We start from the raw sequence: 17,623 nt of genomic DNA, 5'->3' as shown, positions 1-17,623 counted from the left end.
TCCAAGCTCCTCAGACACAACTAGGCTCTAATACCATGTCAAGAGATAGAGAAGGAGAGAGATTGAGCTCTTGCAAGCACACACACATGCACGCGCGCACACACTCTCTCTCTCTCTCTCTCACACACACACACACACACACACACACACACACACAAAACAAAGATGGAAGCAAAAGACCGTTCTTGTTCTTCTTTAATAACTCAAGATAAGAGGTCTACAAAACATAAGGGAAAATACAACATAAACGGGAAACTAGTACAACGGTCTAGTACGAATCGCTAGTGAGTGATGTAAGTAGATAAGTGTGCCATCACTCCGGTAGGTAGACCGGCTCGGCGTAATACAACTGTAGTATTACTAAAGATATGCGTATCCACCAAGGTGCGCCAGTGCTGATGACTGTCGGTGGTCATCTAGGAGTCTTACATGTTGACCTTGACATCTCAACACACATCTCCATGTCAGTCTAGTTTATTTGTAAGGGCAAGGGCCCTAGGCAGGGCCATGCCAAGTGGGCTCATAGCCCCTTGCCCAGGCCTTGCCTAGGACCCTTGCCCTCACACTAGTCCTTGCCTAGGTCCCTTGTCCTCACGGATAGAGAAGAGAGACAAGAGAAAGGGTTTCGGTGTGCTAGGGCTTCTCTAAGTCACATCTTTCCATTGTTGCCATGCACCCCTCTCCCTCCTCACAATGCGTTGAAGCTGCCTTCGCAATGCTCTCTATTTGCGATGTGCTAAAGCTTCTGCATGCTGTGCTCTCTCCGTTGGTGGTTTCTTTGACCCCCCCTACCCGGCCCTTCCCGCTCTTGCCTTGCTCTCCCCTTTCCATCCTTCATGTGGTCATATGTGTTGCCTATGATGCTTTTTTTAAAAAAAAACCTTGCTTTATTTCTATGCATGTATGTTTTCTATGGTTTCTAGGTTCTATTGTGTTCTATTTGATTGCTTGCTTGTGGTTTTCTTTTTTGTATGTGGATGCATGTGCATGTGGTGAGGTTGTGCTTGGGGTGCGTAGGTTCTATGTATCTCTGCTTGCAAGTGTGTGCGTGTGCGTGTGTGTGTGGTTGCATGATGTGCTCTTTTTTGTCTTCCCTTGTCTTGTGGGTGCCTTGCAAGGTTTGTGAGTGTGGGGTTGATGGGAGATGGTGGACAGGTTCTCCTACCTCTCTTATAACCTTTTGCCCCAACATCTCCACTTATCATTTGCAGGTTGCAATTGCCATAGCTTTTGGATTGTTTCCAGACCTTTGCTCCTTGCCTATTTTGTGGTAGAGATGTTGCCTAGTGTCAAAGTGCACCTATTGCAAGTTATGGAGATTTGGAGTCTTTTTCAAGAGATTCTTTGGTGGAGTTTTGAACGACTTTTGAACTCGAAGGGTTTGGTGGCCTCTTTTTGTTCTTCTAGAGTCCTCCCCTACTACCTTGCTTGCAGCTTTTGATGTATCTCCATGGTTTATTCCTTGTATCGACAATTTTGTGATCATGTTATATCTCATGGGTTTTTTAAATACTAGTTAAGTTATCCATATTTCCTATGGGCTTTTGTAATGCCCTCGGGCTTTTTGTAATTTTGCAAGTAACACAAAAGGGTTTAACCCCCAAGAGAAAGAGAGAGAGAGAAAAGAGAGAATTGATTTGTAGATTTTGTCGATTTTTTGTAATATATATTTTTTGCTATTAATGCATGAATTGCTTGCATTTCTATTAAGGTTCTGATTGCAGGGCGGGGTTGGTTCAAATCTACTTAGCTGCGTAGTCTTAGCATCCACAGAGAGAGAGAGAGAGAGAGAGAGAGAGAGAGAGTAGCAATCATGGAAGGGCACGAACAGCAAGAGAAGATTGCAGCTTTCATGGAGATCGTCGGTGAAGCAGCAGACAAGGCACGCGAGTTCTTACAGGTTTGTTCTCCTCCTGTTTGCAAGCTCTGTGCCCGTTGTCATCATGGAAAAAACACAAGCGTACCACTGAAGAATAGGCCCAAGAGACTCTTTAACAGCAAGATTGGCTTTGCGGATCATGATGGGCTGCAATGCACATTCGATTCAAAGAAAAAGAGAACTTTTCTGGCTGCATATTCGAACAACTGTAAGAGAAATCTCGCTTGGAATACTCATCAACCCTCTACCTGGGTAGGAGCAAGAGCTGACGATTCAATGTTTGATGGGCAAACTTCTAGAAACTCTTGCTATATGAAACAGGGGCTCACCTTTGGTGGCTTTTAAAGCCAATGGCTACCATTTAAGATGCTTGATGTGTTTGGCTCATCTAGACCTTGGCTTTTGCTAGAGACCCGGATTTTTTATCGCTTTGTGTCCATTTAAATCTCATAGGGGCTTGTTATTCATGATTTGAAGCAGCACATTGAGACTGCGTATTTAAAACTTTGTGTCTTTGAAGTCTTCTATAAATTAGTGTCTTTAAGTTTAAACTTTGTGTGCATTCTTTGCGTTAGATTGAGTAAGTAGAGAAGCTTATTGGTGAGGTGGCACATGGGAATTGAGAGGCTTATTTATGCCTTCTTGCACTTAAGTGAGTGGTAATTAGCCTAGTCAGGTGCCATATCCTCTTTAATGGCTAGGGAGGAAGTAGATAAAAGAATTTCTATCACAAGTCAGCCCTGAAGGCATAGCCTCCACCAGGAACAGGAATAGGAATTGGCACGGAGGCGTAAGACCTCGAAGACGGAAAACGCTCCAGAAATTGGAAACAAAAACGGATGTGAATGGACATATGAGAAGACATGTATAAGGGGATATTTATTGTAAAAACAATGCTATAAACTATCTGTGTGAGGGTCAAGGAGGTTAACTTACTTGGCTAACAATGTAAGCTACCAATGTGAGGGCTAACTATCAATGTACACTTCATAATAGAAAGAAAACGTGCCTAGCGTGTGTACTTAGATGTGCCCAGCGTCTCATATCTATAACGTTCCCAGCCACATGGGCAACCGAACAAAGCCGTTCCTTGTCAAAAACCTGGTAATAGCGTATTTTCAACATTTCCCTCCTTTCATCTAAATGGGAACGCATTTTGACGTTCTCCAAGTTACACGTTTCTTGTCACTCTGCCTAAAAGTGAGGTGCATAACAAAAATCAGCCCTTACAGTGGGGCATCCATTTCTTTTTTTAAGCCAAGGGATTGAACAATTGAAAAGCCAACGGTTGGACAATTGAAAAGCCAAAGGTTGGATGAATGAAAAGCCAAAGGTCGGACAATTGAAAAGCCAAGGGTCAAGGGCACTCAAAAGGCTAGGCCAATTACTTTATAAAGATTTCTTCAAGGGCATGTAAGGAGGAAAAATTGAGCATCATTTTTTGGGCGATCTCTCTCTTTGAGCATTTGTGAAGACAACCAAGGTTTTGTGTAATAGGTTTGTGAGGGAGTGGACTTGCTTTATTTTTAATTCCTAGCGTCCCTAGGTCCCATTGGACTTGGTCCCATAAGTTGGTGGGAACTGAACTTTCCACTCGGCAAGACTTGAAGGTTTGGTAAAACTTCATGTGCCTCTTTCACTAGGGTTTTGACCCCTCTTTGTTCGGAGTCCGTCCTTTAGGTCATGCCATGTCATCACTTTGTGACATACCCCCCTCTTGAAAGAATTGTAGTCGCCCTCGATTACGCCTGCAAAAACATAGGAAAAAATCTAGAATAGTAGACTCTGACTCTAAGTACTGACGCACTAGAGCACATTTATTCAGCACTTGCACGAAGACAACAATTAATGAACAATTACATCACATTCACATCGCTATCCCCTTTGAGATCTTTGATGAGAATCATGGTCATTGTAACTTATTTAGCAATCACACCCAGACGGCGCTGATTTCTGACAAGTGTCTCGATTGACTAAATCTCGTTACTATCATATCCACATCACCCCTAAGGTGAAGAAGGCAGAAATGCCGCAATCATTTCGTCTTTCAAAACATGCACTCAAACATTACACAGATGAAAGAGCACAATTAATAGTCATTTTAGGAATTCCCATTTCAAAGCACTTTCTTCCCAGAGTCATTCACATAATATTGTTAGCCTGTTAGTATTCCTGAAATCTCAAAAGAAATCAATGACTTTAGTCCCTCGAGGTAATCTGTGACAAAGGAGCAAAGTAACTCCTCTCTTGTGCAGTCCGCACCGCATCAGATTCAACTTGCTGATTCATTGGGAACTCTTGGAATAGTCAGTGCTAGACCAAAATCTTCAAGGTAAAGCTCTAAAATCCGAGGAGTATCTGCGTTGTCCTCCTCCTCCATCCATTTTGCGTCCAAAGCTGGATAGTTCCTGAACTTGACTAAATGCCTGCGTGTCAGCTTACCTTTCACTTTCCTTTCCTTGTGAGCTAGGATCTGCTCCGGAATGAGAATTTCCTCTGTCTCTTCCACTTTAGGTTGCTCCTCGGGCTCGCTGTCCACTGGCACTTCATCTTTGAAAGGTCTCAATAGACTCACATGAAAGCATTGTGAATCTTCCAAGTATTTGGTAACTTCAGTTTGAAGGATACATCATTTATTTTCTCCTGAATCTGGAAAGGACCATAGTATCACATACTTAACTTTAGAAAAAGCCGCTCCTTACCCTTTCGTTTCTGTAGGCATGCCTTTTCAAATCGTAAAAACACCCAATCATCTTCCTTCAACTGTAAGTCACGATGATGCACTGTTGAGAGAAGAGGCCCCTTAGATATTGTACTTTGTGAAGCATAATAATAAAGAAATAGCGAGAAGCGGCGCCAATCTCTTTGGGCGCGGAACTCCGCCGTGCCGTGTTGTCTCTCTTTCAGTTTTGTTCAATTCATTTAGTTTTCTCACGTGTGTTGCATTAGATCTTCGGCTTGGAGTGTCCAAGTCTATTACAATGGTATCGGAGCTCAGACGATTCTTCTTCTACGAAGGATCCAATCCTCTTACTTACACACATGGATTCAGACTTCAGTAGACAAATACCGCAAGTAGGAACTTGTGGCACTCGACCACTCAAGTTCAAAAGAGAATAATTGTAACAAACTTGGACACCCCAAGTCTAGATTCTGTCGCGACACAATAGAGATTCACTTAAAAAACACTTCACAATTTCAATAGTCGACATGGCCCGGCGTAGTTCTTTGTTAAGAGAGATTGGCGCCAAAGACTGACGTCCCTTTCGGTATTTCTTTTATATTAATCTGTGAGCAAAGTACAACTTCGCGCTGGTGCTTGCTCTCAGGCTTTGCGTCAAGATTCTCTGAGAAGTGAGCCCCCTTGGGTCACTTATAAAGATTACATGGGGTGCTAAAAGCAGAACCCCAAAAGTATGAAACTCAAAAGCAATAGGGTCCCAAAAGCAACTGATAAAAAATCTGCCAGTAAAAGGAGCAACTCAATTTGCGGAAATTCGTATAGCTGCCACGTCAGCATGTCAGCGCAGAAAGCAAAAATCCGTACTGTCTGCCACGTCAGCAACTCAACGCGGAAACCGGAAATCTGTACTGCCTGCCTCGTGGCACTCTGCCACGTTAGCATGTCCATATAGTTCGGCCACGTCAGCTCAGAGGTTGCCACGTCATTAGTTTGTGACATACCCCCCTCTTGAAAGAATTGTAATCGCCCTCGATTACGCTTGCAAAACTCACAGAGGCCATAAACCAACTTAGTGGACATTGACTCTAAGTACAGACGCACTAGACCCGACACATCTAGCACTTGTGCAAAGACGGCAGTCACATCACAGGACATCACACGACATCACATGACAAATCAATCACAGAACAAACCATTCTAAATCTCAGACCATAATTGCCGACAACGTATTTAGTAACTGCATCTAGATCCATCCCGGACCTCACTGATGCCTGGTTAACTGGTCCTTGTTGCGATCATGTCTATAGAGATTTATGAGACCGGAATGCTGTAGTCAATTCGTTTTTAAGTTCTCGCACTCAAACAAGTCAAATGAGAGAGTACAAATCAATCATGTTCCTTGGCAAAAGCAATGTCCAAGTCCCTCGTGTATTGGCCGGCTTCAAAAATCTTGTCTTTAGTGCTGAGAAAGGGTGGAACCTTCTAAGCACCTTCGATTATCTCAAATGGCGCCTTCCCCGTCGAAGAGTGAACCGTGTTGTTGCAGGCAAATTCCACCAAAGACAAATTTTTTTCCCATTGAGTCTCCTGATCAGAAATGTAAGACTTCAATAAATCTAGAACAATTGAATTTGCAACCTCAAATTGCCCATTTGTCTACGGGTGGAATGATGACGAGAAACTGCAACCGTGTGTCAATGTTCTCCCAAATAGCCCTCCAAAACAAACTCGCGAATCCGGGATCTCTGTCGGAAACTTTTGTCTTAGGCATGCCATGTAATCGAAATATCTGTGCAATGAACAGTCTCGCTAGATGGTCCGGCTTGACTGTTTTCTTCACTGGAATGAAGTGAGCTTGCTTGCTAAATCTGTCTATGGCAGTCCAAATGCCATCGTGCCCGCCCACTCTGTGTCTTCGGGAGATCAAAGATGAAATCCATTGCAATACTTTCCTAGGGGCGGGTGGGAATGGGTAAAGGCTGTAGTAATCCCTGTGTCTTATGCTTGGCAAACTCGACCTTCTGGCATACTAAACAACTGCGAACAAAGCCGTCCACATTCTTCTCGAGTCTCGGCCAAAAGAAATAACGCTCTACACCTCTCAAGGTGGTATCAATGCTGCGGTGACCCGTAAAAGGTGGACAATGGCACTCAGTCGAAACCTTTTCCCTCAACGGCTGTGTAACACACAACATTGTTTTCTTCATTAAGTAGCCATCCCGTATGGAATACCTTGACACTATCTCCCCATTCTGTATCCGAGTAAACACATCGGAAAAATCTGGTTCGGTGGCATATTGATCAACCACATCCTCGAAGCTTCCATGATGGATTGCAGAAATAGCCAAGACGAGGGGCTTCCGAGACAATGCATTTGCCACTAAGTTTTTCTGTCCCTGAACATGGATAATCTGGAAGTGAAACTGTGACAAGATGTTAGCTCACCGCGTTTGCTTTTCCGAAAGTTGCTTCTGTGACAAGAAGTAGCGTAAACTTTGATGATCAATAAAGACCGTGAAATCGGCTCCGAGTGGATAATGTCGCCACTGAGTAAGAGCATGGATCACTGCCAATAGCTCTCTCTCATAAATTTGCTCTACCAATTCTGGCCTTGAAAACATTTTGCTTTCATAAGCAATCACATGGCCTTCTTGCATCTAGACCGCTCCAAGACTACGACCACAAGCATCACAATATACTTCGAATGGTTTTTGCAAGTTTGGCAAAGCCAACACTGGTCCAGTAGTGTTTTTCCTTAAGTGTCTGAAAGGCAGTCACCTTTGTCGGTCCCCACGAGAAAGGGACTCCTTTCTGAGTCAATAAGTGTAAAGGGGAAGCTACCTCTGCAAACTTTTGAATGAACCGCCGGTGGTAAGAACATAAGTCCAAAAAACTTCTAACTTGATGAACATTTCTCAAGTCTAGCCAATCGCGGATAGTCTCAATTTTGGCCGGGTCCATCTGTACTCTTGCTGCTGAGATGATGTGTCTCAGAAAGTGTATCTCCGGCAATAAAAACTCGCTCTTTTTGGCATTGATAACCAATCTGTGATCACGTAATGCCTGAAAGACCTGTAGCAGATGGTGTTGATGTTCGGCTTTGTCCTTGGAGAAAACTATAATATCATCAAAGAAAGTGCCCACAAAAGATCGATGCTCTTGGAAAATCCTATCCATCATTCGGTTGAAAGTCGTTGGAGCATTGGTAAGTCCAAAAGGCATCACCGAAAATTCGTATAAATGAAAGCTTGTTCGAAAGGCCGTCTTGTAGACATCTCCTAGAGCAATTATGATATGACGATATCTGCTTTTCAAATCAATCCTGCTGAAACAAGAGGATCCATGAAGTCAGTCAAGAATATCATCGATCCTTGGAATCAGAAATCTGTTCTTGATAGTGATTTTATTGAGAGCTCTATAGTCAATGCACATCCTCCAGTAAAACCCTAGAACAATAGGGTGAAGTAGGGTGAAGTACTCGATTGGATGAGACCCTTTTCAATAAGGTCTTTCACTTGGTTCATGATTTCTTCATTCTGGGCTCAGTTAACACGATAAGGTGGCCGGTTCGGTGGTGTGGTTCCGGGAATCAGATCAATAGTATGGTCCTCAAGACGAGATGGGGGTAACTTGCCTGGCAGGCCTTTTGAACAGTTAGCATGTGTGCGCAAAAAATCATGTCGTTCTTTGTCTAGTTCAGACATGTTCATTCGATGTTCATCATTTAATTCTTTCAAATAGATCGAGTAAACAAAAAGACTGGATTTCATTAATTTTGAAATGGCCGAAGCCGATACAATAGGGACAGACTTGCCCTTCAATTTTACATCTAGTACAATTTTTCTGCCCTTCTCATGTGTCAAAGTCGCTTTCTTGGCCCGATAGTCGACCACGGTGTTGTTCCTATGGTACCAAGGGATTCGTGCCCTAAATACCCCTGACAATACAAACAAAGTTTGCCAATGGCAGGCATAATGGCTACATCCCGTCCGGGCGTTGCTAGAACTGCCTCCGCTGGTGGCCCCATCCTGTCGGGCGTAATCTCGAGCCGCACTGCCAATTCAGGTGAAATGAAGTTGGCCTTGTCTCCTCCATCGAAAAAGATAAGGGCTTCCCGATCTTTCACTTTGTGCCATGCGCGGCAAAGTTCTGTACTTTCATCCATCTGGCTTGGGTCGGTTCCCATGCAATCAGGTAGTACTGGTCGTGCTTTCATCTTGCCTTTTCTGCCACGTTCCTCCACTGCTCTAGAACTCTCTGGCCTGTCTTCAGTCTGTCCTCATTGTGCCTTTTTGGGGCACTTTGCGGAGATGTGCCCTTGTTCCCCGCTACCAAAACACTTCCCCTCTTTGAGATAGTTATCCTTCTCTCTAAGAGTCAATCCGGGTCGTGTATCTTTCTTTTCTCGAGGATTCTTTTTCTTTCTATTTCTTCAGTGGGATAAGTCAAATTCCCTGAATGTATCGAGAATCCCCGTTTTGCATGTCCCATTAGTTGTTGTATAGACTCAGACTTTTGTTCAAGGTAGTAATCTTGGATCTTTGTAGGGAGTCCGCAACAAAACCGCTCAATCTGTTCTTTAAAGGCGACCTTCTTAAACGAAGAGGTCAGTAGAAAAGAATCCCAAATCCTTTTGTATGCGTCCAAAGAATCACCCTTGGTGATATGAAGATGGTTCCAAGCGGTTCTTACATCTCATTCGTACTATTGAGTCAACCAAGAAGAAATAAAGAGCCATTTGAACTTCAACCGCTTGACTGGGGCTTCTTTCCTCATAAGAAGAGTGGACCACCATGTTCGAGGATTTCCCTTTAAAAACGATGCAGCCCTCTTGATCTTGGAGTGCTCTGAGTAATGCCCTCCAGAGAAGGCTATGTCAAACTGTTGAATGAAGGCCAAAGCCCTCGGAGCATTTCAGAATCCAGAAAAGGATTCAATTTTTATTGACTGTCCACCCTCTTTAAATTCTTTTGTCTTCTTGCTCTTATCTTGGAGGAAATCGTATTGGTTGGCTCTGTAAAAGTGCTTCTTCTTTGCATAAAACATGTGATCGTCGAAGTCTGAACTGTCACAGGATGACTCCTCCGTAGAACTATCAGAAACTGGTCGGAATCTGATCTTCTTTGCCTTTTTCTTGTTCTTTCCAAAGCTTTGCTTTTTTGCTTCGTCTCTTGCCCTTTCTGTCCTCCTCACTCGAGTTGGAAGAACTGTCAGAAGAAGAAGAAGAACTGGGTAGTCCTTCAAAGTGGACATGCTTCTTTTGCTTTCTTGCAGATGCAAAAGAAGATTGACGGCCCAAGTAACCAGGGTAGTCAGTCCTCTTCTTGCGCTTCTTCAATTGCTTCTTCGATTGCTTCTTCGTGTCCAAAAGCTGACTAACGTGGGTTTGGACCACCTCTTGAAGTTCTTCTTCAGTAAACATCCTCGGAGCAGGAGGTTGCTTGATTGCCGATTTGATTGGTGGTTCTGTGGCTTTTTGCCACTGAGTATGCACTTCAGCCATGGATTGATGGGTCAAAAATTTTGCGAACTGGGAATCTTTATCAAACTGAAGCATCTGCTTTGTGCACTCGTCAACCTATTGTCGACGTTGCATCTCCAAAAGTTCATACTATGTAGGCCGAGGTGGCCCGTACTCATCTTCTGCGAAGTCGCTTGAATTTGCCGTATTGCCTCCTCTCGCCTCAGTGGTTGAAGAAGAGCTCAATTGATTCTTTTCAGAATTCATAGGTGTCACGAGAAAAGGGATCGGATTTCCTGGTAGAAGAGAAATCGGCCGTGCTCTGATACCACTGTAACAAACTTGGACACCCCAAGTCTAGATTGTGTCGCGACACAACTGAGATTCACTTTAAAAACACTTTACAATTTCAAGAGTCGACACGGCCCGACGTAGTTCCGTACTAACAGAGATTGGCCCCAAAGACTGGCGTCCCTTTCTTTATATTAATCTGTGAGCAAGGTACAACTTCCTGCTGGTGCTCGCTCTCAGACTCTACGTCCAGATGCTCTGAGAAGTGAGCCCCCTCTGAGAAGTGAGCCCCCTCGGGTCACTTATAAAGATTACAAGGGGTGTTAAAACAAAAGCAATAGGGTCCCAAAAGCAACTGGTAATAAATCTGGCAGTAAAAGCAGCATCGCAATTTGCGGAAATCCGTACAGTTGCCACGTCATCATGTCAGTGCAGAAAGCGGAAATCCGTACTGTCTGCCACGTCAACAACTTAGCGCAGAAACCGGAAATCCGTACTACCTGCCATGTGGCACTCTGGCACGTTAGCCTGTCCGTACAATTCTGCCACGTCAACACAGAGGCTGCCACGTCATCAGTTTGTGACAATAATGGAGATTCAAATGGACATCAGCCATCTTCTGAAGATTTGGAAGAGTACGACCCGTCACCATCTACTGAATACGAAAGAATGGAGATGCAACGTCAACAACAGGTCGACGCCTGTGCTCAGCAGATGGTTCAGTATTCCAAGGATCCCTTGTACGTGAAATTTTTTATCAAGCACCCACTTAACGAGATGCATCGATGGCGTACCGCCATCCGTTGACCTCTGAAGTCAGCTTTGAAGAAGATGACTACACCCGGCGCTCAGAAGTTGTACTCAGATGATGAATTCGAGGAAGCAGTAGAACGGCAAGTTAGCAAAATCATGAAGACCAAGAAGCAACAGCATAAACAGAGTTGAGCAACAGACTATCCAGGCTACTTGGGTCGGAGATCTACTTTCGAGAATGCCCGAAAGGCAAAGAAACGTGTGAGATTCGAGGATGTTTGCAGTTCATCCTCATCCTCTTCCTACATCTCGGACAGTTATTCTTCCTCTAAGTCTAGTGACGAGAATAGAAAGAGCAGGAAGAGGAGAAGGACTCACAAACATAGCAAAGGCAAGAAGAAGGCAAAGAAGAGCCGATCTCAAAGAAGACCTCGGAAGTATTTTGACGGTTCGGATAGGGATTCTTCCTCCTCTGAAAGTTCGGATTCTGATGAGCCGATGTTTTCAACCAAGACGAAGTACATTCACAAACCCAACCAGTATGATTTTGTCGAGGATAAGGGCAAGAAGCCCAATGATTTCAAAGAGGGTGGGCATGCTATAAAGTTCGATACATTTTCTAGCTTTAAGGATACCCACAAGGCCATCACTTTTATCCAACAATTTGACATAGCCTACTTTGGAGGACGCTACTCAGAGCGCTACTCAGAGCATTCCAAGGTCGGGAGGGCGGCATCTTACCTCAAGGGGAACGCATAAACGTGGTGGTTTACCCTGCTTCTATGGAGGGAAGCACCATCGAAGTGGCTACAGCTCAAGCGAGTTTTACTTCCTCATGGCTCACCCAAGAATACGAACGTGATGTGATCACAACTTGGAATCATCTGAGGATGACCACGATGTGATCACAGCTTGGAATCATGTGAGGATGACAAAGGACACACTGGATACCTACTGTCAGAGATTTTGGAAGACTTTTTTGTCGGGCTCTTCTTTCAAGAAAATCACCTTCAAGCAGCAGATTGAGCAATTTTGTTGTGGTCTACCTAAAGAGATACGGGATTATTGTCTGGTGCAGAAGTCTGAGTCCATGCAACAACTAATGGGACATGCCAAGCAAGGGTTTGCAATGCACGGGGCACTCTTACGTACCCTACAGACAAATTGGTCACAATTTGGACGGGACAAGAATCGAACAACAGTAACAAAAGGAAGGGAAAGCAACAGAAAAAGAAACCTTCTGGCCCTTGGTTGTCAGCAGAGCAGCACACCGAATACTTCAAAGAGGGTAAATGTTACGGTTGTGGGGAATAGAGGCATGTATTTGCAAGGTGCCCCAATAAAGCAACTAAAGAACAATCAGAGGACAAGCCAGAGAGTTTCAAAGCAGCGGAGGAGCGAGCAACGAAAGGAAAGTCAAAAGCAAGACTGGTAGCAAATTTTGTGGTGATCGACCTTGAACAAATGGACGAAAGTACGGAGCTCTGCAAAGCGTGGGGCAAAGTACAAGATCAAGAAGCCCTCATTGTAACAGACTTGGACACTCCAAGTCAAGAATCAACCGCGACAGCACCAAATAACTAACCACTTCAAAACAATTCACAGATCACAATAGATTTGCACTGGCCCGGCGGAGTTCCGTGCCTAGAGATATTGGCCCCAAAGACTGGCGCCCCTTTCGGTATTTCTTTTTGTATTAATCAATCATCAAAGTACAAGAGAGCGGTTAGGGTTTCACTCTCAGACTCTGCGTCCAGATGCTCTGAGAAGTGAGGCCCTCACCACTAATTTAAAGGTTACAAGGGATGCCCAAGAGCAGAGCCCCAAAAGCTTGAAAGCAAAAGCAAATTCTCTCTCTCTCTCTCTCTCTCTCTCTCTCTCTCAATGAGAGTCAGTAAAAAGCAAGTTCTCTTTTTCTCTTTCTTTCTCCCAAATCAAAGCGAAAAGCTGAGATTTGCGTCGCTCAAAATTTTCCCCCAAAAAAATAAAAAATAAAAAATGTTAAATATTCCACCTCCGCGATTTCCGAAAATTAGGGTTTGCAGGAATTTTAGGGTTTCTGGCAGAAATTAGGGTTTCTGCTGTCATTGTAATCGACCGCGATTATGCTTGCAAAACCGACAAAAGCCATAAACCTTCTTAGCAGACACTGAGTGCCAGTACCTACGTACTAGGAACACACATCTAGCACATGTACAAAATCGACAGTCACATCACCAGACATCACGGGACATCACATGACATTCAACATTCATTCGGATCTTAGACCATGATTTATCGGCAATGTAGCTAGCAATCACATCTAGGTCCAATCGGGACCTCATCGATGTCCGATTGACTAACCCCTATTGCAACCATGTCTATTCGAGATCAATCAGACCAAAATGCTGCAGTCATTTCGGCTATCAGTTCCTGCACTCACAAGAAGTCAAGAACAAATCAGTATCATAATCAGGAATTCCATTTCATAAAGTCATCTAGCAGAATACTGTTAGCTCTCAATATCCTTGAAGCTCAAAGAGACATCAGTGACTTTAGTATCAAAATCGAGGCATCTGTTGACAAAGGAGCGGAGTAACTCCCCTCTTGTGCATCCCACTGCACCAGATCTTCGGCCAAGCTGAGTTTCTGGGTTCCGTTTGGAGTAGACTATGCTAAACCAAAACATCGAGGTAAAGTTTCACAATCCGAGGAGTATCTGCTAGGTCCTCCTCCTCCATCCACTTCGCATCAAATGCAGGAAAGTTCTTGAACTTAACCAAGAACCGCCTTCGGACTTTACCTTTCTTCGCATGACTCATCAACTCCTGAACAGAAGCTGACTTCTGTTCCAAGCGGTGATTTCGGATTTCTGCAGGTAGACCCAAGGGTAAACCGCTCAATCTGTTCTCTGAATGAGATCTTCTTGAATGAAGAGGCGGGTAGAAAAGAGCTCCAGAATCTTTCACAATAAGAATTCACTGTATCGCTCTTGGTCATCCGGAGATGGTTCCAAGCAGCTCGTATATCTCGCTCAAACTCTTGAGTCAACCAAGAAGAAATAAAAAGCCTCTTGAATTTCAGCCATGTAACTGGCACAGTCTTGCTTAATAGAAGCGTGGACCACCAAGTACGAGCATTCCCCTTAAAGTAAGAGGCAGCTCTCCGAATCTTGGAGTGCTCTGAATAGCGTCCTCCCGCGAAAGCGATGTCAAACTGCTGTATAAAAGACAAAGCCTTCGAAGCATCTCAGTATCCTGAGAAAGTATCAAACTTGATCGAGTGGCCACCTTCCTTAAACTTTCGAACTTTCTTGCTTTTATCTTCGAGAAAGTCATATTGGTTGGCTTTGTAAAAATTCTTCTTGTTCGCATAAAACTTTCCGTCATCGGAATCTGAGCTGTCTGTAGATGAGTCCTCAGTAGAACTGTCAGTCTCTGGGCGAGATGTAGCCTTCTTCTTGACCTTTCCGAAGCTTTGTTTCTTGCTTCGCTTTTTACCTTTTCTGTCGTCTTCGCTCGAATCCGAGGAGCTAGAAGAACTGTCAGAAGAAGCAGAAGAACTGGGTAGGTCTTCAAACTTGACGCGCTTCTTCAATTTCTTTGCCTTGTCAAATGTCGACCGACGACCCAAATATCCCGGGAAGTCAGTGCCTTTCTTCTGCTTTTTGCAGTGCTTTTTGGCTTTCTTTTGCGTGTCAAAAAGCTGAGCAATCCGTGCATCAACCACGTTCTCCAGTTCCTTCTCCGTATATTTCTTGGAGGCAGAAGGTTTCTTGAGAGCGGGTTTCGGGAGTGGTGTTGTGGTTCTCTACCACTCCATCTGTACCTCTTCCAAAGAGGTCTGGTTCATATATTTTGCCATCTTTGGATCCTTGGCAAAATTGAGCATCATCTTTGTTGCATCGCCAATCAATTGACGACGCTCCATCTTTCTTTGCTCCGCCTGAGTAGGCCGAGGCGGGCTATACTCTCTGTCTGAATCTTCGTTGTGATCCCAGTCCGCATCTCCAAATGCAGAGGGAGTCGACTGATCATTGCCTGAAGCCATAGGTGCCGCAAAAAAAAATAATTCGGGGATCGGATTTCCCATAGAAGAGAAATCGGCCGTGCTCTGATACCACTGTAACAGACTTGGACACTCCAAGTCAAGAATCAACTGCGACAGCACCAAATAACCACTTCAAAACAATTCACAGATCACAATAGATTTGCATTGGCCCGGCGGAGTTCCGTGCCTAGAGATATTGGCCCCAAAGACTGGCGCCCCTTTCGGTATTTCTTTTTGTATTAATCAATCATCAAAGTACAAGAGAGCGGTTAGGGTTTCACTCTCAGACTCTGCGTCCAGATGCTCTGAGAAGTGAGGCCCTCACCACTAATTTAAAGGTTACAAGGGATGCCCAAGAGCAGAGCCCCAAAAGCTTGAAAGCAAAAGCAAATTCTCTCTCTCTCAATGAGAGTCAGTAAAAAGCAAGTTCTCTTTTTCTCTTTCTTTTTCCCAAATCAAAGCGAAAAGCTGAGATTTGCGTCGCTCAAAATTTTCCCAAAAAAAAAAATAAAAAATAAAAAAAATAAAAAATAAAAAATGTTAAATATTTCGCCTTCGCGATTTCCGGAAATTAGGGTTTCTGGCAGAAGTTAGGGTTTGCAGGAATTTTAGGGTTTTTGGCAGAAATTAGGGTTTCTGTTGTCCGCCACGTCATCACTTTGTGACACTCATCTTCTTTGATGGAGGAGCCAAGGCCAACTTCATTTCGATTGAATTTGCGACTCAACTTGGAATTACGCCAGCGAAAATGGGACACCAGCTGAGGTAGGTCTGGCGGCACCAAGATGGGATGTTACCATTACACCTGTCATAGGCAAACTTTGGTTGCATTGTCAGGGGTATTTAGGGCACGCGGACTTTTACATCATGCCTTTGAAGGGGTGTGACGTCCTTTTGGAAATCCTCTAGTTCCAAAAGAATAATGTGGTGGTCAACTACAGGCAAGGAAAGTAACTTTGAAGAATGAGAAGGGTAGAGATATAATTCTTGATGTAAAATTAAAGGGTGGGTTCGTCCCACTTGTATTGGCTTCGACCATTTCCAAATTAATGAGTTAGATGACAAGAAAACGTCCCTTGAGAAGGAACGACATGACTTCTTGCAAGCTCAAGCGGATTCCTTCTCTGAAGGCTTACCAAGTGAGTTACCTCCTCAACGTCCTGAAGATCACACCATTGATTTGATTCCAGGCAGCACGCCACCGAACCTGCCACCCTACAAAGTTAACACATCCCAAAATGAGGAAATTATGAACCAAGTGAAAGAGCTTCTAGAGAAGGGTCCCATTCAACACAGTACATCACCTTACTCTTCGCCAATGTTGTTAGTTTTAAAGAAAGATGGATCTTGGAGAATGTGCATTGACTACAGGGCTCTCAACAAAATCAACATCAAGAACAGGTTTCCATTACCTAGGATCGATGATATACTGGACATGCTACAGGGTTGTACATGTTTCGGTAGAACTGACTTAAAAAGTGTTTATCATCAGATCAAGATCACTTTTGTAGATGTATACAAGACCGCATTCAGGATGTCCTTTGGATTATATGAGTATTTGGTGATGCCTTTCGGTCTCAGAAATGCTCCTGCAACGTTCAATAGGATGATGAACATGATTTTCCGAGAGCATAGGTCATTTGTGGGCACCTTTTTCAACAACATCATTGGATTCTCCAAGAGTGAGGCAGAGCACCAACACCATCTGTTAAAGGTTTTCTAGGCACTGCGGCAACATCAATTGGTGGTTAATGGCAAGATGGGCGAGTTTTTCTAGCTAGAGATCCACTTTTTGGGACACACTGTCTCTGCGGAGGGTGTCAAAATGGAGCCAACCAAGGTTGAGACCATTCAAGATTGGCCAGATATAAAGAATGTTCACAAAGTTCGTAGCTTTTTGGGTTTGTGCTCTGACTATCGGCGGTTCATTCAAAAATCTGCGGAGATTGCTTCTCCTTTGCATGTTTTGACGCGAAAAGGGGTTCCTTTTACGTGGGGACCATCAGAGATCGTAGCCTTCAAGACTCTCAAAGAAAAGTTGACAACTGGTCCAGTGTGGTGTTACGAGACTTGCAAAAACCATTTGAAGTTTCTTGTGATGCTTGTGGTGACTGGTCGCACTATGGGAGCAGTCTTAATGCAGGAGGGCCATGTTATAGCTTAAGAGAACAGAATGTTTTCACGATCGGAACGGGTTGCACAGATTTATGAGAAAGAGCTTTTGGTAGTCATCCATGCTCTTACTCAGTGGCGACACTTTCTACTCGGAGCCGATTTTACAATGTTCACCGACCACCAAAGTTTGCGATACTTTTCGTCTCAGAAGTGGCTTTCGGACAAGCAGATGCGGTGGGCAAACATTTTGTCGCAATTTCATTTTCAAATTGTCCACGTACAAGGACAAAAAAACGTGGTCGCCGACGCATTATCTTGTAAGCCATTGATTTTGGCTATTCATCATCATAGCGTCAAGGATATGATAGACCAGTACGTCACTAATCCAGATTTTGCAGACATCTTTGACCGA

General features: G+C 44.0%; 1 protein-coding gene across 1 annotated transcript in view; it reads left to right on the top strand.

Moving 5' to 3' along the window:
• The first annotated feature begins 1,714 nt into the window (after positions 1–1,714).
• The window catches only part of LOC147427712 (UBX domain-containing protein), a 98,787-nt gene continuing 82,878 nt past the window's right edge, over positions 1,715–17,623 (top strand). Inside the window, exon 1 of the mRNA XM_086497236.1 lies at positions 1,715–1,900. Coding sequence (XP_086353362.1) covers positions 1,814–1,900 — 87 coding nt within the window. The 5' untranslated portion in view covers positions 1,715–1,813. The remainder of the gene's footprint in view (positions 1,901–17,623) is intronic.

The sequence above is a fragment of the Adiantum capillus-veneris genome, chromosome 23 (assembly GCF_014529385.1).
Source record: "Adiantum capillus-veneris isolate H3 chromosome 23, ASM1452938v2, whole genome shotgun sequence".
Classification (NCBI taxonomy): domain Eukaryota; kingdom Viridiplantae; phylum Streptophyta; class Polypodiopsida; order Polypodiales; family Pteridaceae; genus Adiantum; species Adiantum capillus-veneris.
This window is presented reverse-complemented; position numbering and strand designations above follow the sequence as displayed.